This window comes from Mya arenaria, chromosome 10 (genome assembly GCF_026914265.1).
Source record: "Mya arenaria isolate MELC-2E11 chromosome 10, ASM2691426v1".
Lineage (NCBI taxonomy): Eukaryota > Metazoa > Mollusca > Bivalvia > Myida > Myidae > Mya > Mya arenaria.
Window position 1 is genome coordinate 22828663 of NC_069131.1, and position 25681 is coordinate 22854343.

The following is a 25681-nucleotide window of genomic DNA, read 5'->3' on the forward strand; positions in this document are numbered from 1 at the left end:
TTGGAATACAGAAAAACGGACCAACGACCAATTAACTTGGCCCCTGTTCTAATCACTTATCTGTGCTTTTCATATCAAAATAAAATGCTTAAAAAACAGGTGTTGAATAATTTCCCTGAGCATATTTCCATCTAGTTTTGGTTTTAACAAGATAGTTCATTATTTAACAGTTAAATGATTTGAAGTAAAATCTTAATGAAAAGAACGGGCGGATTGAGCGTAGCATAGCCACATATTACCTAAGTCCTATGCTTATGGTTTACTGAGTAAGATTTCGGAGATATACCGTATTTTCTGTGTATTATCCAGTCTAAAAGATAAACAAGAGTACCACAAGCGGATTCCTTCGTTCGTCTAGGTGTCCTTCAGTCCCAAGAGGCATAACTTATTAAAGCCAAAGTTAAGGTCCTTGCTACACGTATGCGTTTGGTATCGAGCGACGTAGCTTCCGTTAAAGCAAAAGCATGGTACAATGCCTGAGCATCCTTTTCGCATGCATAGTTTGGAAAAAAGTAGAAATGATCGTTTAGAATGTTAATTAATCCATTGCTGTAAACATGACAGAAAGTGCCTAGAGAGAGCGACATTTGTAACAGATCAGAAATGTGTTATCCATTTTTATTCAAGACATGACCTTTGAGTTGAAGCCTCTTTTATTATTTCTGGTGCTGGACAAGGGTTTGTTTCTGATAAATGTTTTCTAAAACTTAAGGAAAATTGTAACTTTGCTTGCTTTTAACAGCCAACTATATACTGTTTCATACAAATTATTTTATCGATTTTAAGCTTTTCTATTATGTTCATTTAAATGTTTTCTTACAAGATTACATTTAATTGGAACCAATTTGCCAAGAGAACTTGATTTCGTACATCGTACAAACAACAGTGACTTAGAATAAGATAATGTAAATTTCTTCACAGTTTGTAAAATAAATAAGGATTTGAAACAAAGTCCAAAGTCCAAAGTAGATTTTTGGCTATCGTTTTAATTACTGAAACGCAACATGAGTAAATACACACTTTTAGGCATACAAAACTGTTTTTATGTAATGGAATGTATATAAAGAAACAATAGTATCAAATAGACTTGCAAAAATGCAAATGGTTTTATAACATGTACATAATAAAAAAATATAAAGAACACATTAATGTTACTGTATGGTATAAATACACTGGCAACAATAAAATTGATCGCCACAGTTGAATTATAAATACTGTCAAACAATCAAATAAATCAATAATCCAATGTAAGAATAAATTGCATACAAATTTATTTATATTTTAAAAATAATAATAACTAAGCAGAAGGTTAAATAAGCTTTTGTTTGGAGTTCCATGTTCTGCAATGGTCATAATATTTCCTTTGACATATTTCCAGGAAAACTTATAAGCCGAGGGGAAAAGGCAATTATAGTATATATGGGTGGGTTTCTTTTTTTTTTCAGGGTCAAAATTTGCTTTTGTACAGGGGTGGTATATTTTATAACTTTACCCCCTTACCCCCGGGCGTTATAAAAAAATTAACATGCTTAAATGGAATAGCTCTTTGCCATTTTCATAATAAATATAGTTTACAAAGTAATCAAAAATATATAGTTTACCAAATATGTTATGTTCCAAAATCTTTGATTCCATAGTGGCTGAATCACATGATTCCATAGTGGCTGAATCACATGATTCCATAGTGGCTGAATCACATGATTCCATAGTGGCTGAATCACAGAATAGAGGGCTGTTATTCCACTCATGATGAATGGGGCTTGGGCCCTTCCAAAGGAGAATTTTGTAAGGAAAGGGCAGTTTCAGTTTCTAATGAAATGTTACGTCATAAACATATATATCAAATGGATTTTAGATATACATATTGCACGCGAAAATGCATACATTTTGGCTACTTTCTGTCCAATTCTGATCTTTTTTTTCTTCTTATACAGTACAACCATTAACAGATCTTTTTTACAAAATGGCGTAAAAATGGAGAATCCTAACAAATTACAGCTCCGAAATCATTCAAATACTGCAGTCAAGACCTAAAAACAACTACTTTCTATCAAAACAGACAGGCTACAAATAATTCAGATAATTACATGATATATAAATAAACCGTCCATGATTGGACGAAAATCATTTTTCGTAAACAAAATAAAATGCCCTATTGACCTGCCTTTTTATAGTCCGGAAACAATTTATCATCATAATGTATCATGCTGTATCATGTAAAGAAACAGTTATTTACTTTTTAGCTGTGAAAATGCAGCTCATATTGACCACAAAATCATTATTGACCGCGGCTATCACCTAATACAATTGTTTATTATCTGATTCTTAATATATATACTTTAATTCATCAAGTCATATTTTTCAAATAATAAATATTTTATGTCTATAATCAGCACCTTACAAAGCAAAATCAATCCAGACATAATAACAATTATGACTGAGTGAATAACAAAGTACATGTATATATAAAACGCCAAAATTGAAGAGACTCCATCATAGAATCTATGCTTGCAATAATCTTTTCCAACTTTTTTTACTTAGTTTTATGAACAAACACCAAAAAAAACAATCCGCATATAAATATATAAACATAATTTTGTTAATTTAAACATTCAATTTTGAGAAATATTATCAAAGTTTTTTAGGTTATAATTTTCTGTCACAATTATTAGATAATTATAATCAATATAACTCTGATGTGCATCTTAATGACCTTTTATCATTGTCATAAAAACTTTGTTCACAATTCAGTCAATAATATTTGTTTTCGATATTTAACCATCTGACAACTTTAACAAAATAATGTTTATCAAAACAATGACTTTTCCCCAAGCAAATTTCTACTTTTTTGACTCCAAGTCAAAGGTAGGTGAAATCCTTTCTTGTTTCAGAACTATTTCGGAATAATCCGCCAATGGTGTAGAACCCTCAGTAAGACTTTGAAATGCAGATTGACTACTTCGTGTTGGTGTGACAAGATTGTGCTCGCTTTTGGTCAGTGCAGTAAATGCCGTGTTCACATTTGAAGCAAAAGATGTCAAGTGACTTAGACCCACACCTGCACCTTGCACTGACTGGGAAACTGTTCCATCAATACTTGGAGAAAATGAGTTCAATCCATTGTTTGCAATGCTTGTGAACTGAGCGTGTCCGCTGTTTATATTTGGTACAAGTACGATGAAGTTTTTATTGTCCTCAGTTGATTGAATCAAATTCGTACCACTAGGTGGCTTTATCTGACTTAATGCATTTTCAGTTCTAATGTTGGCCTCACATTTTCCAATGATTGGCGAACCCATATCAATGTTTGGTGCACTTAAATCCATGTTGGATTGGCCTACACCAAAGCTGGGTTTATTCATTATTTCATTTCCTATCCTCTGAGCTAATTCATTTTTGACTAATTCTGACAGTGTAGGTCCATGAGGAGTGACAGGAGATTTCTCAGTATCTGGAGCCACTTCAACAGTTTTATCATCCACTGGGCTTGTTGCAACTACAGGAATGTCCTCAGATTTGTCCTTATGCTTATTTGTCATGTGGGAGATAAGCCCTCGCTTGATTCTGAATGTCTTCGAACAATACTGGCAAGGAAACGGCTTGAGCCCTGTATGAACACTCATGTGCGTTGTCAGTTCATACCGAGCCTTAAATGCATGGCCACACTTGTTGCATTTATGCGGAGCATTGCCGGAATGAATTTTCATGTGCATGTTTAGTGTGGACTTTTCGGTAAAGCTCATTCCACATTCCTCACACTGAAACGGTCGTTCCCCACTGTGTCGCATAAGATGTCGGGTGAGGTGCTCTTTTCGTCGGAACTCGTTACCGCATATGTCACACTTGAAATCTTTCCTATCGGAATGTAAGAGCATGTGCCTGGTGAGCTCAAAGCGCTGGTTAAAGCTGTTTCCGCATGTATCACATATGTAAGGTCTTTCTCCGGTGTGAGTGCGAAAGTGGCGGTCCAGCTGGTGTTTCTTCTTGTGTTTATAACCACAGAGAATGCATTTAAATTGACCATCCTCTCTGATCATGTTGGGGTATTCTGGAAATATACAATGAAATGTATCCCTCAATATACTTTACATCCATACATTGAATAATTTTTAACATTAAAGCTGCACTCTCAAACATGTACTGTTTTTACAACTGTTTTATTTTTTGTCTTGGAAAGAGCAAATATTTGCTTGAATATTTGCTAACTAATGATTAAAGATTGTTGACAAAAAAACAGATCGCCGACTTCAATATTTCCGTTCAAAAATTAATGTTTTATGGCTTAAACCGTTACTAACAGTTTACGAAAAATGCATATAACATCAACTTTTCAATTTAAATATAAAAATCTGCAATCTAATTGTTTGTCACAGTCTCATATAACTGGTTTCCGTGGATTTTTCGCAAAAATTGGCTCATTCCAGGACAAAAAAAAAAAGTTGTCAAACCGTTCAATTTGTGAGGGTGCAGCTCTTAACATTAACATTAAAACTCCAAAATTGTCAAAAGTTCTTAGAAATGCACCTTTATTAAGTTTAATTCCTTGTTCATATTTCAGATCATTTCATTTTTGTCAAGGCCTTGAATATAGATTTTAAACCAGACCTATGTAAGATCATGTTTAAAAAAATTCAGAACAATATACCGGTAAACCAATTTTGCAGGTTTGTCAAGGGGGCATAAATTAACAAGTAGTTTGAACACCATTACCGGTATATGACATGCTATGCATATTACCAAAGAATATTTCAAACAAAGAAAAGCACCCTTCCAGATAATCATTTGGAAGAATTTTAAGAGAATAAGGCAGCATTTTAACAAATCTATACTAGTACCATACTTGTGAAGCCTGAAATTATTTTTTTTTTAAATTTGAGTCCAATATTTGTGAAAACAGTGTGCATTTTAGGATTGTGAATGTATCATTTCAGTTGAAAAACAAAACTACAAATTTAAACTTATTATTTTTGAAAAGTTATAACCATTTCTCAACCTTTCAGTCAAAAACAGACTTCCTAAATGAAACAGTCAAGTGAAAACCAAAGCTCATCTTATTGTCTTTAAGATCAAAAACCTTTTGAGATATGGAACAAGGCCTAAGTTTTAGCTCACCGACAACACGCCTATAACAATACCATTCCTTTAGGCCATACCAAATTGTTTCTATGTTTAGCATCCGTGGACAATTACGTTTTAGGCTTCCAGATTGAAATGATACAACGTTTTATGTGATCAAAGAGCTTGCCTAGTTATTTCAATTTCCTCGACAAAACACAAGTGAAAACTGCAGGCTTTTATACTTTGTACTAGTATTCTTGGCATTTGATATCATTCTGTTTTATTCCAAACCTATTTTGCAGGAGAAATCTATCTAAAATTGAGAATAGTCAAGAATGGACTAAGGAGACTCTGGTGTCTATATTCTACTGAGGATGTCACTCATTGAGTATTATGCTTTTTTTCGGGGGTTAATTTGTTTTTTCAGGATAACTACAATTTAGATTGGTTTCGTACTAAGGGTTGACATTGAACATGAAAACAATTTGGTATTGCCTTATTTCTATATTTATTTTCTTTGATGAAAAAAAAACAAGGAAGTAAAGAAAACTTCATTACTGTTTCTCCAAACTTTTTATTTCACAGATAAAAAGAAGATAGCAATGATTATACCTGGTAGAGGTCTCTTTGGTTCATGAGTCATTGACATATGGGACTTGAGATGACCTAGCGTGTTGAACACCCCTGGACATTGCTTGCAGGGATATACCTGGAACAGATAGCTGGTTATAATAGTTTGAGGTGACTTGGCATGTTGAACACCCCTGGATAACGCTTGCAGGGATATACCTGAAACAGATAGCTGGTTATAATAGTTTGAGGTGACTTGGCATGTTGAACACCCCTGGATAACGCTTGCAGGGATATACCTGGAACAGATAGCTGGTTATAATAGTTTGAGGTGACTTGGCATGTTGAACACCCCTGGACATTGCTTGCAGGGATATACCTGGAACAGATAGCTGGTTATAATAGTTTGAGGTGACTTGGCATGTTGAACACCCCTGGACATTGCTTGCAGGGATATACCTGGAACAGATAGCTAGTTATAATAGTTTGAGGTGACTTAATATGTTGAACACCCCTGGACAATGCTTGCAGGGATATACCTGGAACAGATAGCTAGTTATAATAGTTTGAGGTGACTTAATATGTTGAACACCCCTGGACAATGCTTGCAGGGATATACCTGGAACAGATAGCTGGTTATAATAGTCTGAGGTGACTTGGCATGTTGAACACCCCTGGACATTGCTTGCAGGGATATACCTGGAACAAATAGCTGGTTATAATAGTCTGAGGTGACTTGGCATGTTGAACACCCCTGGACATTGCTTGCAGGGATATACCTGGAACAAATAGCTGGTTTTAATAGTCTGAGGTGACTTGGCATGTTGAACACCCCTAGACATTGCTTGCAGGGATATACCTGGAACAAATAGCTGGTTATAATAGTTTGAGGTGACTTGGCATGTTGAACACCCCTGGACAATGCTTGCAGGGATATACCTGGAACAATTAGTTGGTTATAATAGTTTGAGGTGACTTGGCATGTTGAACACCCCTGGACAATGCTTGCAGGGATATACCTGGAACAGATAGCTGGTTATAATAGTTTGAGGTGACTTGGCATGTTGAACACCCCTGGACAATGCTTGCAGGGATATACCTGGAACAAATAGCTGGTTATAATAGTCTGAGGTGACTTGGCATGTTGAACACCCCTGGACAATGCTTGCAGGGATATACCTAAAACAAATAGCTGGTTATAATAGTTTGAGGTGACTTGGCATGTTGAACACCCCTGGACAATGCTTGCAGGGATATACCTGGAACAAATAGCTGGTTATAATAGTTTGAGGTGACTTGGCATGTTGAACACCCCTGGACAATGCTTGTAGGGATATACCTGGAACAAATAGCTGGTTATACTAGTTTAATAGTTTGAGGTGACTTGGCATGTTGAACACCCCTGGACAATGCTTGCAGGGATATACCTGGAACAAATAGCTGGTTATAATAGTTTAATAGTTTGAGGTGACTTGGCATGTTGAACACCCCTGGACAATGCTTGCAGGGATATACCTGGAACAAATAGCTGGTTATAATAGTTTAATAGTTTGAGGTGACTTGGCATGTTGAACACCCCTGGACAATGCTTGCAGGGATATACCTGGAACAAATAGCTGGTTACAATAGTTTGAGGTGACTTAGCATGTTGAACACCCCTGGACAATGCTTGCAGGGATATACCTGGAACAGATAGCTGGTTATAATAGTTTGAGGTGACTTGGCATGTTGAACAACCCTGGACAATGCTTGCAGGGATATACCTGGAACAAATAGCTGGTTATAATAGTCTGAGGTGACTTGGCATGTTGAACACCCCTGGACAATGCTTGCAGAGATATACCTGGAACAAATAGCTGGTTATAATAGTTTGAGGTGACTTGGCATGTTGAACACCCCTGGACAATGCTTGCAGGGATATACCTGGAACAAATAGCTGGTTATAATAGTCTGAGGTGACTTGGCATGTTGAACACCCCTGGACAATGCTTGCAGGGATATACCTGGAACAAATAGCTGGTTATAATAGTTTGAGGTGACTCAGCATGTTGAACACCCCTGGACAATGCTTGCAGGGATATACCTGGAACAAATAGCTGGTTATAATATGTTGAGGTGACTTGGCATGTTGAACACCCCCGGACAATGCTTGCAGGGATATACCTGGAACAAATAGCTGGTTATAATAGTTTGAGGTGACTTGGCATGTTGAACACCCCTGGACAATGCTTGCAGGGATATACCTGGAACAAATAGCTGGTTATAATAGTTTGAGGTGACTTGGCATGTTGAACACCCCTGGACAATGCTTGCAGGGATATACCTGGAACAAATAGCTGGTTATAATAGTTTGAGGTGACTTGGCATGTTGAACACCCCTGGACAATGCTTGCAGGGATATACCTGGAACAAATAGCTGGTTATAATAGTTTAATAGTTTGAGGTGACTTGGCATGTTGAACACCCCTGGACAATGCTTGCAGGGATATACCTGGAACAAATAGCTGGTTATAATAAATTAATAGTTTGAGGTGACTTGGCATGTTGAACACCCCTGGACAATGCTTGCAGGGATATACCTGGAACAAATAGCTGGTTATAATAGTTTGAGGTGACTTAGCATGTTGAACACCCCTGGACAATGCTTGCATGGATATACCTGGAACAGATAGCTGGTTATAATAGTTTGAGGTGACTTGGCATGTTGAACACCCCTGGACAATGCTTGCAGGGATATACCTGGAACAAATAGCTGGTTATAATAGTTTGAGGTGACTTGGCATGTTGAACACCCCTGGACAATGCTTGCAGGGATATACCTGGAACAAATAGCTGGTTATAATAGTTTGAGGTGACTTGGCATGTTGAACACCCCTGGACAATGCTTGCAGGGATATACCTGGAACAAATAGCTGGTTATAATAGTTTGAGGTGACTTGGCATGTTGAACACCCCTGGACAATGCTTGCAGGGATATACCTGGAACAAATAGCTGGTTATAATAGTTTAATAGTTTGAGGTGACTTGGCATGTTGAACACCCCTGGACAATGCTTGCAGGGATATACCTGGAACAAATAGCTGGTTATAATAGTTTAATAGTTTGAGGTGACTTGGCATGTTGAACACCCCTGGACAATGCTTGCAGGGATATACCTGGAACAAATAGCTGGTTACAATAGTTTGAGGTGACTTAGCATGTTGAACACCCCTGGACAATGCTTGCAGGGATATACCTGGAACAGAGAGCTGGTTATAATAGTTTGAGGTGACTTGGCATGTTGAACAACCCTGGACAATGCTTGCAGGGATATACCTGGAACAAATAGCTGGTTATAATAGTCTGAGGTGACTTGGCATGTTGAACACCCCTGGACAATGCTTGCAGAGATATACCTGGAACAAATAGCTGGTTATAATAGTTTGAGGTGACTTGGCATGTTGAACACCCCTGGATAATGCTTGCAGGGATATACCTGGAACAAATAGCTGGTTATAATAGTCTGAGGTGACTTGGCATGTTGAACACCCCTGGACAATGCTTGCAGGGATATACCTGGAACAAATAGCTGGTTATAATAGTTTGAGGTGACTCAGCATGTTGAACACCCCTGGACAATGCTTGCAGGGATATACCTGGAACAAATAGCTGGTTATAATAGTTTGAGGTGACTTGGCATGTTGAACACCCCCGGACAATGCTTGCAGGGATATACCTGGAACAAATAGCTGGTTATAATAGTTTGAGGTGACTTGGCATGTTGAACACCCCTGGACAATGCTTGCAGGGATATACCTGGAACAAATAGCTGGTTATAATAGTTTGAGGTGACTTGGCATGTTGAACACCCCTGGACAATGCTTGCAGGGATATACCTGGAACAAATAGCTGGTTATAATAGTTTGAGGTGACTTGGCATGTTGAACACCCCTGGACAATGCTTGCAGGGATATACCTGGAACAAATAGCTGGTTATAATAGTTTAATAGTTTGAGGTGACTTGGCATGTTGAACACCCCTGGACAATGCTTGCAGGGATATACCTGGAACAAATAGCTGGTTATAATAGTTTAATAGTTTGAGGTGACTTGGCATGTTGAACACCCCTGGACAATGCTTGCAGGGATATACCTGGAACAAATAGCTGGTTATAATAGTTTGAGGTGACTTAGCATGTTGAACACCCCTGGACAATGCTTGCATGGATATACCTGGAACAGATAGCTGGTTATAATAGTTTGAGGTGACTTGGCATGTTGAACACCCCTGGACAATGCTTGCAGGGATATACCTGGAACAAATAGCTGGTTATAATAGTCTGAGGTGACTTGGCATGTTGAACACCCCTGGACAATGCTTGCAGGGATATACCTGGAACAGATAGCTGGTTATAATAGTCTGAGGTGACTTGGCATGTTGAACACCCCTGGATAATGCTTGCAGGGATATACCTGGAACAAATAGCTGGTTATAATAGTCTGAGGTGACTTGGCATGTTGAAGACCCCTGGACAATGCTTGCAGGGATATACCTGGAACAAATAGCTGGTTATAATAGTTTGAGGTGACTTAGCATGTTGAACACCCCTGGACAATTCTTGCAGGGATATACCTGGAACAAATAGCTGGTTTTAATAGTTTGAGGTGACTTGGCATGTTGAACACCCCTGGATAATGCTTGCAGGGATATACCTGGAACAGATAGCTGGTTATAATAGTTTGAGGTGACTTGGCATGTTGAACACCCCTGGATAACGCTTGCAGGGATATACCTGAAACAGATAGCTGGTTATAATAGTTTGAGGTGACTTGGCATGTTGAACACCCCTGGATAATGCTTGCAGGGATATACCTGGAACAAATAGCTGGTTATAATAGTTTGAGGTGACTTGGCATGTTGAACACCCCTGGACAATGCTTGCAGGGATATACCTAAAACAAACACTGGAACAAACAGTTGGTTATGATAGTTGAAACTGATTTATTTTATACTGTCTGAGAAAAACGTTGTTACAACATCATATTTATCGCTCTCATTGGCACGGTGTTATTCGAAAGTGTAGTTTTGTGTTGAGTGGGAAATCAGATCACAAAGAGGAAGCCCAGTTGTGAGCCTCGGAGAACACAAACCAAACTCATTTTGTCCCAGGCCTGGTTAAAGCGATATGTCTCTTTGTCTTAGAAATATGAGTGCAGTTATGATGTAATATGTGACTGTCAAAAACAATAAAAAAGTGATTTAAAGTGAAATCAATACCAATACTGTTAGCCTCAAGGTTGAAGCAAACATTAAGATATAGTTTTAAAATACTCACACAACTTTTATTTTAAGTAATTTAATGTTTTTAGTTTTCACTCATATGTAAAGAGTTTACAGCTATTTGAACAAGTATATGTAATAGTTACTGCACCCACATCCCTCCCCAACACGTGCAAGTTATTGAAATTATACGCAAAGAGCATGAAGCGTGAAATATGTTTCAATCAGAGAGATGTGTGATAATGAACAAATTAACGATAACGCGAAGGGACGAGTATACAAACAAGCAAGGCGAACATTGCATGAAAATGTAATGCCTGCCATCCATAATGAAAATGATTACATGCGACAAGACGCGGTTATGGCTATCAGTATGCATGATGGCGAAGATCAGACAGAACATACGGAAAGTGATTATATGCAAACAAACGCGGTTATTGAAACAAATGACCAGAATGGCGAAGATCAGATTGAACATATATAGGAATTAGGCCGAAGCCAAGACACAACATCTCTACACATTATCACCTGGAACATTGATGGATTATTAAATAAGATACTTGATGAGGAATTTATAAAGTTCTTGTCAAGCTTTGATGTAATATGTCTATTAGAAACGTGGGTCGAACATGAGAGCGACATTCCTTTATTTTCAAACGATTATAGCGTTTTTTTCTGTCCAGCTATTAGAAAGCATGATCATGGTAGAGCAATGGCAGGAATAGTAATATTTTACAAAACGATACATAAAGTAAACGTAACAAGAATACACGGGGATTGTCTTTTCGCAGTATTTTTAAAAATAGACAAGTCCATGACGGATACGATTGACGACATCACATTATGTTTTACATACTTACCACCAGAACAATCACCGTTTTACGCGGGATTGGACTATAAAGGTATTGAATTACTAGAAAATACATTACTTAACTACAATATCATGACAAATACACACTTCTTAGTTTTGGGTGACCTAAATGCAAGAACTGGGCTCCGTAAAGACTATTTGACTTTAGACAACTATGTCGATGAATCCGAACCGTATGCTGACTTTATTGATGATTCACATATCATTCCTAGAACTTCGAACGATAAAAGTACAAACACTTTTGGCCTTAATCTTATAAACTTTTGTAAAAACAATGCCATCAGAATTGCAAACGGGCGTCTACATAACGATAAGGATATCGGCGAGTTTACATTCATTAACCAAAACGGCAGTAGTGTTGTGGACTACTGCCTATATACGGATGACATTGTTAATATAATCGACGACATCAGTATAGGTGACCGAACGGAATCGCATCACTTTCCATTGCAATTGAAAATACGTATCCGTGACAGAAAAATATATAATGATAGTCAGCCATCACAAGAAAAAAAGTCCACAAAATATGTGTTTGATCCTGATCATCAACTTTTATTTGATACAGAATTGAAAATTGTATTCAATGACGAGTTCACCGTGACCTTTGAATCGCAAGTAAATGACTACGAGTTGGACATAGATATCGTTGTTAACTTATTTACAAACGCACTGAAACAATGTAGTGAAGTTTGTGAACGTACTTTTGTATTTACTAACACTCGAAAGACAAAGTGGTTTGATAAATCATGCAAATCGCTTAAGTATCATAAACAGAAAATGTTACGTAAATTTAGGAGAGATAGGTCAGATATAAATTTGCAAGCTTACGTAATAGCAAGAAAGGATTATAAAGATCATTGTGACAAAAGAAAAAGAGATTTTAATGAATCTGTACTAAACGACTTGATAGATAATTGCAATGACACTAAATCTTTCTGGTTTAAATTTAAGCGTCTATTCAGCACTCGACGAACTGAAAATAATATATCTATTGCAGAGTGGAAAACGCACTTTGAAAATTTATTTAAAGACACTGATACGACGGAAAAGACATTTCCAGAAGTAACAGACATTGAAACTAATGAAATAACAGACACAATCTTAAATGCAAGCATTGGAGATGACGAAATTATTCGAGCCATAAAAGGGCTTAAAACTGGTAAAAGTGGCGGAAATGATGGTGTGGTGCCAGAATGCTTCATACACAGTATACATCATATCCTTCCATTGTTGAGTAATCTCTTTAACAGGATATTTATTACTGGAGTATACCCGAATCAATGGTGCGAAGCTGTTATAATCCCTATATTTAAAAAAGGTGATACAAACTCCACTGATAACTACAGGGGCATTTCGTTGTTAAACGTACTAAGTAAAATATATACTAGTATTTTATGTAAACGTATTACTTTTTATGTAAATATTTACAACCAGATTTCCGAATCTCAGGCCGGATTTAGAGAGGGATATCGCACTACGGACAATGCTTTTATTCTATATGCATTGGCACAACGTCAGTTATCTATGAAGGGCAGAAAGCTTTATGTGGCATTTGTTGATTTTCAAAAAGCTTTCGATTTTGTTGATAGAATACGCCTATTTAATATATTGTTAAGAAATGGCATTGCCGGACGACTATATTATGCAATTACTTCAATGTACAAATGTGTGAAAGCCCGAGTTCGCTCTCCAACAGGTGAAATATCAGACAGTTTTGATTGTCCCCAAGGTTTAAAACAAGGATGCATGGCCTCTCCTATACTCTTTATATTGTTTATAAATGACTTTATAAGCCTTATACAACCACCAAAATACAACGGAATACAATTTTTTCCAGACAGAACACTTATAAATTCTTTATTCTTTGCGGACGATCTTGCTATCCTAGCAGATACCCCATGTGGTCTCCAGCGTTTATTAAATGCACTCTGTGACTTTTGTGTTGAATATAAACTATTCGTTAACACCAAAAAGAGTAAAATTATGTTTTTTAAAAATGGGGGCATACTATCAAAAGCCGAAAAATGGTATTATCGCGGTGAATCAATAGAGGTTGTAAATAGTTTTACATATGTCGGCGTGACCTTAACGAGGCAGTTATCTCTACCAAAAATGGCAGGGGAACAAGCAAACAAATCAAAACGAATTCTAATATCTATTTTGTCAAAACTATATGAGTATGGCCAATTATCTAAATCTTCATTTTTTAAGATATATGATAGCAAAGTTGCACCAGTATTGTTATATGGCTCAGAGATTTGGGGTGTAGAACGATTATGTGTGGTAGAACAAGTCCACATTAATGCCTGTAAGCGCTATATGAGTTTACCACTAAAAACTACAAATGTTGCTGTATTAGGCGAGTGTGGTCGTTTTCCTATGTATATTGAATCTGTAAAGCGGGTTATTAATTACTGGATTAGAATTTTGAAGGTAGGAGATGACAGATATATTAAAAAGGCTTATAGTATGCTTATGATGGCAGACCAACATGGTTATAGGAATTGGGTGACATATGTAAAGAATATATTGCTTAGTTGTGGATTTGGATACGTTTGGTATAACCAAGAAGTATTGAATGAATCTCATTTTATTGCTTTGTTGAAACAATCACTTAATGACCAGTATCGCCAGGAATGGCATTCTTCTATTATAGATTCTGAAAAACTTAAATTTTACTCTTGTTTTAAATCAAGTTTGTGCCATGAAATTTACTTAGACTGCGTCAATATACGCAAATATAGAAATGCTCTTGCGTGTTTCCGATGCTCATCACATAACCTTGAGATTGAATATGGTCGATACTCTAATATTCATCGTGATCAAAGGTTTTGTAAATTATGTAAAAATGTTGTTGAAACAGAATACCATTTTTTGCTCAAATGTCCTTTCTACTCTAATATTAGAAAAACATATTTACCAAGGAAATATTATGAAAATGCCACTTTTAACAATTGTATCATCTTGATGCGTACAAAAAATGAAAATTTGTTAAGGGATATTGCTATGTATATATACTTTGCTATGCAACATAGAAATACTTTACTACAAGCGTTGTAAAAATGTTATAAGTAAAATTAATACTTACTTCAGTAACTTGTGTACTTTTGTTCGGTAATGATATTAATTGTGTAACATCTGTAATTACTTGTGATCTCGGGGGCTTTTGAGATGTGTGCCTGACGTATCGGTGGGTACCACTAGATCAACCACACCTACGTGGGTGACGTCTCGATGACTTAGACGGGATGCAAGTTATTGCAGGGGTGTTTCCTGTGCTAGAGTATTGTGTATAGTATTTTATTACAATGTGTACTCTTTAGATCCCTTCTATTTCATTTCGAAAAAGTATTTAATGCATGCTACACATTCGAATCTGTATTCCGACTTGCACTTCTTTATTTCTTAACTCTTTAGCTTTCGTGTTTTTTTTTTTTTTTTTTTTTTTTTTTTTTTTTTTTTTTTTGTTCTTTTTTCCATTCTCTTGTTGGTTTCTTGTGGGATTTTTCTCTCATTTGTTTGTTTTGTAATTGTGTTTGTATTATATTGTAAATTGTTCAACCGATGTTACCATTGTTGCTTTTGCACATTTGTAATATACATATTTGTTGTCTTGGGCCGGTGGCCTTTAGCAAATAAATATTGAACTTGATAAGGAGAAACTTCTTGTTTCAGTGAGATATTATTATTATACTTTCATCTCTTGAACAATAAAAGCTGATATTTTCAATTAGGCCTAAAAAAATGCATTTGGTTCGGGTTACCCGACCCTACCTACTGAACAGACGCCAAACTTAACATTTTTATAGTCAATTTGTAAAAAAACAGAACATAACCAAACCATTTTTGGTCTTATGGCTGTGTCACTTGTGAACATAATTAATATTTTTCAGAGCTTAATAAAGGCTCACTGACACAAACAATTACAACCATATAACAAAATGACCACTTCTCATATGGGTGAATATATGAATTCTACCTGTGGTGAAGTGTGGATACGACAGTGGAACATCATCTCACGCTTCACAGTAAATCTCATAGAGCAGATGTCACAGACGTATGCTCCATCTTCACGCTTCACAAAGTCTGGGAAACTGCCATCTGTCATTAGAAGGGAGGAAAATGTGACCAGTTCGAAAATTCTTAAGCATACGTCTCTTATGTATCTTATTTCATTTAGCAAAGTTACTTACATTAATATGATTTTATAAAACAAAAAGTAGTTTTTCTGTCTGGGGAAACTGCCACCTGTCAATAGATAGGAGAAATATGTGACCAGTGAGTTCCAGGTGGCTATTCTGATAATAATTCAGAAAGCACCTTAACTTAAGATTTTAAGTTCACTATTCTTATATTTGCTACAGGAATGAACAAAAGCTGTCACAGAATGTAACAAATGCCTCCAAGTTGGCCTAGGCTGATAGATATTTATAAGTATTCGACATACATATTTAAAGAAATTCCCATTTATCTTAAAAATGACTTAATCTGTAAAAGTGATTTGAGTTCCTATTATCACTTAAAACATCATGTGATGACTAAGATATGAATTTTTGTTTAATATTGACAACAAAATACAAAATGTATAAACTTGATTTTTGAGATAAGAACACAAATGTCATGAGCCACACACCTTCAAACAAAGCTTGATAACTTTGTGAATTTAGATTTTGAAACACTGACCTCAAAGTTGACATGGGTCATCTGCTGGTCAGGAACTTCCGTTCTAAAATGTTTAGTTGCCTGGCACAAGTGTTCTTCAGTCATTGATTAAAAACTGTTTAAGTGTTTTCACTTTTAAACAGACACAATGACCTTGACCTTTTATCTACTGACCACAAAGTCATCATGGGTCATCTGCTGATCATGACCAACCTCCCTACCAAGTTTGAGGTTCTTGATCACAAGCATTCTTCAGTCAAATCAGAAACCCAGGAGATGGACAGAAAGAAGTTCCAATAGCTAAATGACAAACTTCAGTGGGACAACAAACGGAGGGGTTATTTAGAATACCTGACATGTTTTTCTTGTATCTACCAAATAAAATTGATCCAAAAAAAGCAAATAGATACCAGGTATTGTAAACATGAATTTAAAGAAAAATATGTGTGTGAGATGGATGGGGTAATAATAATTTTTCAAAAGAGATGGGTGGGGAAATATAATCCTTTATCTCAAGAGATGGTTTCAGGGTGGCCATAGGGTAACAATATTTTTTCACAGGGTAAAATGGATATATATATATATATATTGTAATAATATTTATTGCCTACCCTGTGGAAAAGAAAACGCCTGACTGTTATCGTCCTCTGTCTTGTCCTTGCTAGATATATTTGTTCCCACTGCATCTTCCTCATGCTGGCTGATCTGCATCTCTGAGACTGAGGTATCATCAGTGTCAGGTACCTCTGTCTTTAGGTTGACACCCAGTAGGCCCTCTATGCCAATTGTTGGCAAATCTGTAAGATACACATGAACATGAGCAAATTAAATGTGTATTAAATACTGAAATTGATTGCTGACAAGAGGTATGTCAGTCTCTATGCTTTTGTATCTACCAGGTAGTAAACCTTTTGGGCTGATTTTAGGCAAACTCATAGCTTTTTCTGTGCAAAATGTGAAAAAATTCAATAAGTTTCTTATTATACTTGCACCTTGCTGAAGTTTGATGGTAGTAGATATTAAACTGTTTCTTAACAACAACATCAAAGATGCCATCTACACACAGACTTTCACAAACCTTGGCCATTTATTTGAAAAACAGACAAGCATAATTTATGATATTAACAAAGTTTTTTGTTTTTCTCAGTTAAAGCTGCACTCTCACAAATTGAACGTTTTGACAACTTTTTTATTTTTTGTCTTGGAACGAGCCAATTTTTGCAAAAATCCATGAAAACCAGTTGAATAAGACTGCTGACAAAAACTAATATCACAGTTTTTTATATTTAAGTTCAAAAATTGATGTTTTATGCATTTTACTTAAACCCTTAGTAACAGTTTATGCCATAAAAGTAAAAACATTAGTCTTCTAACGGAAATATGAAAATCTACGCTCTGATTTTTTGTCAGCAATCTTATATCATTGTTTTGCAGATATTTACGCAAAAAAGTTCTCTTTCCTAGACAAAAAATTAAAAAGTTGTAAAAATGGTATATCTGTGAGAGTGCAGCTTTAAATAAAGAGTGTAACTAGACAATTACAAGTCACGGTCATATTTAAATTATCATTATGTTTTTAAAATTCATGGCTTTAGCTACTGCTGCCAAAGACGCTCAAGCTTAAACATACTTAATTCCAAAACAGACGAACTTTACAAACATACCTACCATATTTAGAGGTTATGCTTTCCCCAGCCTCGCTGGCATCATCTGTCACACCCTCTGTAGTGTCGTTGTCACTAAAGTCCTGTCTGACCACAATAGCCTGCTTACTGCTCCTTGGTCTTCCTCTGCCTCTGTTACTGTATGGTTTGCGACGATGAGGGGCTGGAAGTTTGCGAGGAAGCATCGGTCCTATATTATCCACCCTTTCATCTCGGCTCTTTTGACTTTCTGCCTGACTAAGCTTAGCTACAATTTGGCTTAAATGGCTTTCTGCTTGACTGTCTTGGCTTTCTGCTTGACTGAGCTGGCTTTCCGCTTGACTCAGTGAGCTTTCGGCTTGACTCAGCTGACTTTCTCCTTGACTCAGCTGACTTTCTGCTTGACTGTCACTTTCCTTCTTTCCTGATAATTTTCAAGTCAAAATAATATTAGCAGAAATAGCCAGAATAGAAAGTCCATATAAATCAGACAACTGGCCTTTTAATTGGAAATAATGCAGTTTGGTGTTACTTAAATTACCAAAATTATAAGATAATTAACCTTGATCTAAAGCCTTTGAAGGCAAATATTTTGATACTGGAGCAATAATAGTTTATTTAAAGATGGTAACATGATTAAGACAAAATAATCACATTACATACAAACATAACACACATCTTATTTTCAATGTGGCCTTCTGGAAGAAGCATTAACATGATAAACAATAAGCACTACTTATATACTAATGATTAATAAAAAAAATAGATAAAAGGAAATGTGCAACAGGGGCGCATACACATGCACTTGTCAACTGAGATTCATAGCCTTTGACTCTTTTTTTTTGTTCTAAACCCATAGAAATGAAATATGCCAGTTTAGCAATACACTCAAGCAGGTTACAAAATTCCATTATTGGGTAATTTTCACTATCAACTGGGCTTACTGGAGTAAATATTCTTTCAGATTTACAAGAGAGCCACGGAGGGAATGCTAGTGATTGTCAGTTGTTATTTTTTTCAGTCAAACAAGGGACAGGCTGCAACAATTATTAAAGTCAGGGTTATCATCATCTTTGTACATGGTTGTATCAATTAAATATGTTTTATTAAAACATTTTTTAGCTACTGCCAAGGTAAATGGTTTTGCAACCCCCACGTGGTCCCAGTCAATGACAACAACATCAAGGCTATGACAATAACTCAACTTTTTTCCTGGAAATGCATGACCAGCTATAAAGGAAACATTTGAATAAATCGGAAAACAAAACAAACAGAGACCATTATAAATTTTGCTTACTGTTAATGCAGTGTCGTATGAAGTTTGCCTTAACGTCGGAATTATTGAGGAATGTTTTCCCATATTCGGACCCCAGCTGGGTAAGACTCCCGTCAGATGCTCCGACTGTGAGAATGATGGATTCCTCATTAGTGTGATTAGCGAGCTGATCTACCTGAAATTATAGTTATTTGTTTAAATATTGTGAACACAGCTATAATCAGACATTAATCATCCTGGATTCTAATTAAAGCTGGTAATGGCTCCATTTTCTCGAAAACTCTTAAGGGCAACAAGCTGAAGTAGCTTACAAATATTCCTTATTTGAACTTGATTTTACTTAAATAAAATTAAGTTTATTGTGATTATCATTCAGATAATTTCCTTAAAAAGTAAAAAATTCTTAAAGATATAAACATTACACAAAATATACAGAAACAAAATAGTGAGCTTTGCTTCATCTTTTAATAAGGGACCTAAGATGTTTGGACCTGGTGTCTTTTATGAGAGACCAAGAGAATGTCAAGGTCAATCTTTTATATATCATCTTGATGAGGAGTTAACAAGTCCACTAATGCAAATAGTTATAATATTATATTTTTATGAAGGTTAGTTACTACAAAACAAGAGCTGTCACAGAGACAGCGCGCTCGACTTTTCCGTCGCTTTTCAGTGTAAGGATTGAAAAGTTTTGGCCAAACATGCATGGATCACTGTTAGATTAGATTTCAATGCAATTCATGATGTGCTGAGATAGTAATATAAATGTGGTTACATGGAAAATTTCAACCAGATTTTTTAAGTCTAATAATAAAGGGCAATTATTTGCAAAATACAGTCATATATATCTTGGTTATTCAATTACGTTGAGTGGTTGAATACCATTCTATAAAGTCTCAATTCAATACATCGAGTAGTTGCTCAGAAATTAACCTATGTGTGCTTACAAGCAAAACCTTAACCAGAATTTCTATGTCGAATAATAAAGGGCAATTATTTGCATTAAATGAAACTAGAGTTATCTTACATGGTTAATTAAGTAGGTTGGATGGTTGAGTACCATTGTATCGAGTCTCAATGCAATACATCAAGTAGTTGCTTTGATATTAAAATAATGTGTGCTTGCACACAAAACCTTAACCAGAATTTCTAAGTCGAATAACAAAGGGCAATTATTTGCATTAAATGCAAAGTAGATTACCTAACTTGGTTAGTAAATTGGGTTGGATGGTTGAGTACCATTGTATCAAGTCTCAATGCAATACCACAAGTAGTTGCAGAGATATTAACCTATGTGTGCTTACACGCAAAACCTTAACCAGAATTTCTAAGTCGAATAGTAAAGGCCTATTATTTGAATTAAATACAAACTAGAGTTATCTAACTTGGTTCATTAAGTAGGTTGGATGGTTGAGTACCAATGTATCAAGTCTCAATGCAATAACTCAAGAAGTTGCTGAGATATTAACCATGTGTGCTTACACGCAAAACCTTAACCAGAATTTCTAAGTCGAATAATAAAGGCCTATTATTGGCATTAAATGCAAAGTAGATTATCTAACTTGGTTAGTAAATTGGGTTGGATGGTTGAGTACCATTGTATCAAGTCTCAATGCAATACCACAAGTAGTTGCAGAGATATTAACCTATGTGTGCTTACACGCAAAACCTTAACCAGAATTTCTAAGTCGAATAGTAAAGGCCTATTATTTGAATTAAATACAAACTAGAGTTATCTAACTTGGTTCATTAAGTAGGTTGGATGGTTGAGTACCAATGTATCAAGTCTCAATGCAATAACTCAAGAAGTTGCTGAGATATTAACCATGTGTGCTTACACGCAAAACCTTAACCAGAATTTCTAAGTCGAATAATAAAGGCCTATTATTGGCATTAAATGCAAAGTAGAGTTATCTAACTTGGTTAATTAAGTAGGTTAAGTACCATTGTATCAAGTCTCAATGCATTACCTCGACTAGTTGCTGAGATATTAACCATGTGTGCTTGCACGTAAAACCTTAACCAGAATTTCTAAGTCAAATAATCAAGGCCTATTATTTGCATTAAATGCAAACTAGAGTTATCTTACTTGGTTAATTGAGTAGGTTGAATGGTTGTGTACCATTGTATAAAGTCTCAATGCAATACCTCAAGTAGTTGCTGAGATATTAACCTATGTGTGCTTGCACGCAAAACCTTAACCAAGGGGTGACACCGACGCTTGGGTGAGTAGTATAGCTCTCCATATTCTTCGAATAGTCGAGCTAAAAATAGGTAAAACTTCATCTCAATCTGATTAAAATCAAACTCTCATTAAACACTCTACATGCAAGGAAGATCATGCACTGAAGTAAAGAAATTGACCCTAATCATTTAAATATCTGTGTTACCCTTGAACTTTAATTTTCGATGAAGGATTTATAAGTCAAGTTTTCTGCGTGACTTAGTCCTTATGTATCATATGTAAGTATGGTCATACCAAATGTTGGATTTGTACTTTAAGGACAGCCTTCAGTACGGTCTGGTAGACTGGCTCTTTGCTCATACTTTGAAGACTTGATAACATCCTGCCAGATTGCCCGAATATCCTGAAACAATATCCATGTAGGAGTTAGACTGCTACCAGTTCTTTTGTTGTTTTTCAATTCTGCTATCTTAAAATATAGGCATAGTTTAATATCATCTACTTATCAAGAAATCTTCACAGTGGCATAACAAATATAAACTTCCATTCATCTTATCCATCAAAATGCTTTCACCATGTTCAAGAAAAATAGCACAGACTACAACTCTTATCGACTGTTTACAATGCATCACCCAATGGACCCATGCATTCGCTATTTTATTCAGCACATTTCAGGTTACCAATGGCTGTGAAATTTACATAAGACAGTATATATGAATAATGGTACCCTGTGTGTGCTGAATAAAACAGTGAATGCCGGTGTGACATTTGAGGCTTTAAAAAAAATACTATGGAATGGGTTTATTATTGACTTGTTTTCTTTTTGTTACGTCAAGTGTTGAATAGAATGGTTAATGTTATGGATTGAGCTTATCGAAAATGCACAGTATTTCAAGATTACTTTCGTAAAAGAAAACTAAGATAAATTTGACTCGACAGCTTTTTGGCACATCTTCAGTGTCAGTCCTAATAAGGATAGTATCAGTGACCAGATTTTTGTCCGAAACCTTAATTAGTGTCAATATTTGGTTATGAAATTTCTTTAACATATCATTTCATAACTTAATTTTTAAACTAAGTCAAATTACTGTGTCGAGAACCAGGTAAGCTTCTGTGCACATGTGTTTTGGGGCAATGTCCCAGCATTGAAACTTGAGTATGTGTGCTTGTTCAATGTGTCATGTAACAAAATAATTTATGAAACATAAAAACATGTGATATTGGCTGATAAAACCTATTTACCTGAGTATTCAGACATTTACAAATTACAGCTACCGACTTCTTTTTGAAGAGTGTTTAATTGGAAATCTAGTCAAAACGGCTCGAGAAATAAATTGGAACGGCTGTTGAAAACACTACGCAGTGATCTAAATTTCAAACACACTCCTGGCGTAGATCACTGCCTAAATTCATTCATTTGCAGGTAGATAATTAATGCTTTTCAGTAAGATTTAATACGATATGTTTTGCTAGATATATGATTGTCTTATAATTTAGAAACGTTTGCAATGACCTAAATTCCGACTTGTTTAACAACCACCTTCCAGACTCCCCACTATGTATTAATTGCAATGTAGACGATGATGTTGAGTCTTACTTATTTCGGCGTTCACTCTTCGCCGACCAGTGTTTAAATCTTTTCAGAAATATTCCACCTGCTTAGTACAAATAAGTTGTCATTTGGTTTTAACCACCTTTCAGAAGAGGATCATGTCCTGATCTTCAGTGAAATTTGAGCGTTTTATTAAGACTTACCAACGTTTCAGCTAAATTTATAATCGGTATTAGGAGCTCATCTTCTCTTGATCTCTCTTCTCTCACACGTCTTTCACTACAACTTCCAGTATTATATTTTTTTCCACTTGAACAATGCAATATAGATTAATTAGATAAAGTGCAATCTTCCGTCAATGTATCTTATCAAAGGAAATATCCCGTCAATTTATCTTATCAAAGACCAATATTCCATAAATGTATCTTATCAAAACGCAATATTCCGCCAATGTATCTTATCAAAGGGCAATATTCCACCAATGTATCTTCTCAAAGGACAATATTCCGCCAATGTATCTTATCAAAGGGCAATCTTCTGTCAATGTATCTTACCAAAGGACACTCTTTTACCAATGTATCTTTCCAAAGGGCACTCATCTGTCGAAATACCTTATCACATGGCAATCTTTTGTCAATTCATCTTATCAAAGGGCAATCTTCCATTAATGTATCTTATCAAAGAGTTATCTTCCGTTAATGTATCTTATCAAAGGGCAATATTCCGTCAATGTATCTTATCAAAGGGCAATCTTCCGTCAATGTATCTTATCAAAGAGAATTCTTCCGTCAATGTATATTACCAAAGGGCAATCAGCTTGCAATGTATCTTATCAAAGGCCAATATTCCGTCAATGTATCTTATAAAAGGGCACGCTTCTGTCAAATGCATATAATCAAAGGACACTCTTCTGTCAATGTCTCTTATCACAGGGCAATCTTTTGTCAATGTATCTACCCAAAGGGCAATCTTCCGTCAATGTATCTTATCAAAGGGCAATCTTCCGCCAATGTATCTTATCAAAGGCCAATATTCCGTCAATGTATCTTATAAAAGGGCACGCTCCTGTCAAACGCATATTATCAAAGGACACTCTTCTGTCAATGTATCTTATCAAAGGGCAATCTTTTGTCAATGTGTCTTACCAAAGGACACTCTTTTACCAATGTATCTTTACAAAGGGCACTCGTCTGTCGATGTACCTTATCAAAGGTCACCCTTCTGTCAATGTATCCTTTCAAAGGTCACTCGATCATCTGTCAATGTATCTTATCAAAGGTCACTCTTCTGGCAAAGTATCTTATCAAAGGTCACTATTCTGTCAATGTATCTTATCCAAGGGCAATCTTCCGTCAATGTATCTTATCAAAGGGCAAGCTTCCGTCAATGCATCTTATCAAAGGACAATCTTCTGCCAATGTATCTTATCAAAGGGCAATCTTCCGTCAATGTATATATTCAAAGGACAATCTTCCGTCAATGCATCTTATCAAAGGACAATCTTCCGTCAATGCATCTTATCAAACGACAATCTTCCGTCAATGCATCTTATCAAAGGACAACCTTCCGTCAATGCATCTTATCAATGGTCAATCTTCTGCTAATGTATCTTATCAAAGGGCAATCTCCCGCTAATGCATCTTATCAAAGGGCAATCTTCTGCCAATGTATCTTATCAAAGGGTAATCCACCGTCAATGTATCTTATCAAAGGGCAATCTTCTGCCAATGTATCTTATTAAAGGGCAATATTCCGCCAATGTATCTTTATCAAATGGCAATCTTCCGCCAATGCATCGTATCAAAGGGCAGTCGTCTGCCAATGTATCTTATCAAAGGGTAATCCACCGTCAATGCATCTTATCAAAGGGCAATCTTCTGCCAATCTATTTTATCAAAGGTCAATCTTCTGCCAATGTATCTTACCAAACTGCAATCTTCTGCCAATGTTTCTTATTAAAGGGCAATATTCAGCCAATGTATCTTATCAAAGGGCAATATTCTGCCAATGTATCTTCTCAAAGGCCAAAATATCGTCTATGTATCTACTCAAGGTATCTAGTCAAAGGGTTATATTCCGTCAATGTATCTTATCAAAGGGCAATCTTCCTTAAATGTATCTTATCAAAGGGCAGTATTTCTTCAATGTATTTTTCAAAGGGCAATCCATTGTCAACATATCTATTGAAGGGCATCTGACATTAGATATCTTATCGAAGGGCAATCAATCGTCCTTTACCCTTTTAAACTTACATCTTGTACCCAAATAGAATGGCAATATACACTACAAACCACGCGTTTTTGCCCATTTCGCACATGGACGCGTTTTTTTCCTAACCGCGGTCGTTATCTTTTGAATCTTATTTCCACTATACCCCGCGATATAAGCATAACGCCCACCGCAGTTTATTTCTATATTTCCCCCCGTTCCACCGTGTCGAGTCAACGCTACACGCGGCGCTGTAAAGTGCTAAATAACGGTAATTAATGCAGTTGTCAACATTCTGAAGGCTATTTCTTTGTTCCTGTCCTATAAATATAATTCCATTATTTTTAATTAAAAATCATACAAGCTCGACCAGTCATCTGCAGATCACTTGGTTCAG

General features: G+C 36.0%; 1 protein-coding gene across 1 annotated transcript; it reads right to left on the minus strand.

Moving 5' to 3' along the window:
* Positions 1–978: 978 nt before the first annotated feature.
* On the minus strand, positions 979–22803 carry LOC128206765 (zinc finger protein 37-like). Its single transcript, XM_052909451.1, has 8 exons — positions 22767–22803; positions 21819–21927; positions 19361–19514; positions 18089–18487; positions 17032–17217; positions 15738–15859; positions 5671–5767; positions 979–4048 (listed from the first exon to the last, which is right to left on the minus strand). The coding sequence occupies exons 2-8, from the start codon at positions 21903–21905 to the stop codon at positions 2841–2843; spliced, it is 2253 nt and encodes a 750-aa protein (XP_052765411.1). The 5' UTR covers positions 21906–21927; positions 22767–22803; the 3' UTR covers positions 979–2840.
* Between the last annotated feature and the right edge of the window lie 2878 nt (positions 22804–25681).

What these genes read in the sequence shown, in the direction of transcription:
- LOC128206765 (XM_052909451.1), bottom strand. Translation starts at nt 21,905, where the DNA reads ATGTTATCAAGTCTTCAAAGTATGAGCAAAGAGCCAGTCTACCAGACC. An exon ending in CATACGACACTGCATTAACA is followed by an intron (nt 18,488 to 19,360) that starts GTAAGCAAAATT and finishes GAAAATTATCAG; the next exon opens with GAAAGAAGGAAAGTGACAGT. An exon ending in ACCAAAGAGACCTCTACCAG is followed by an intron (nt 4,049 to 5,670) that starts GTATAATCATTG and finishes GTATATTTCCAG; the next exon opens with AATACCCCAACATGATCAGA.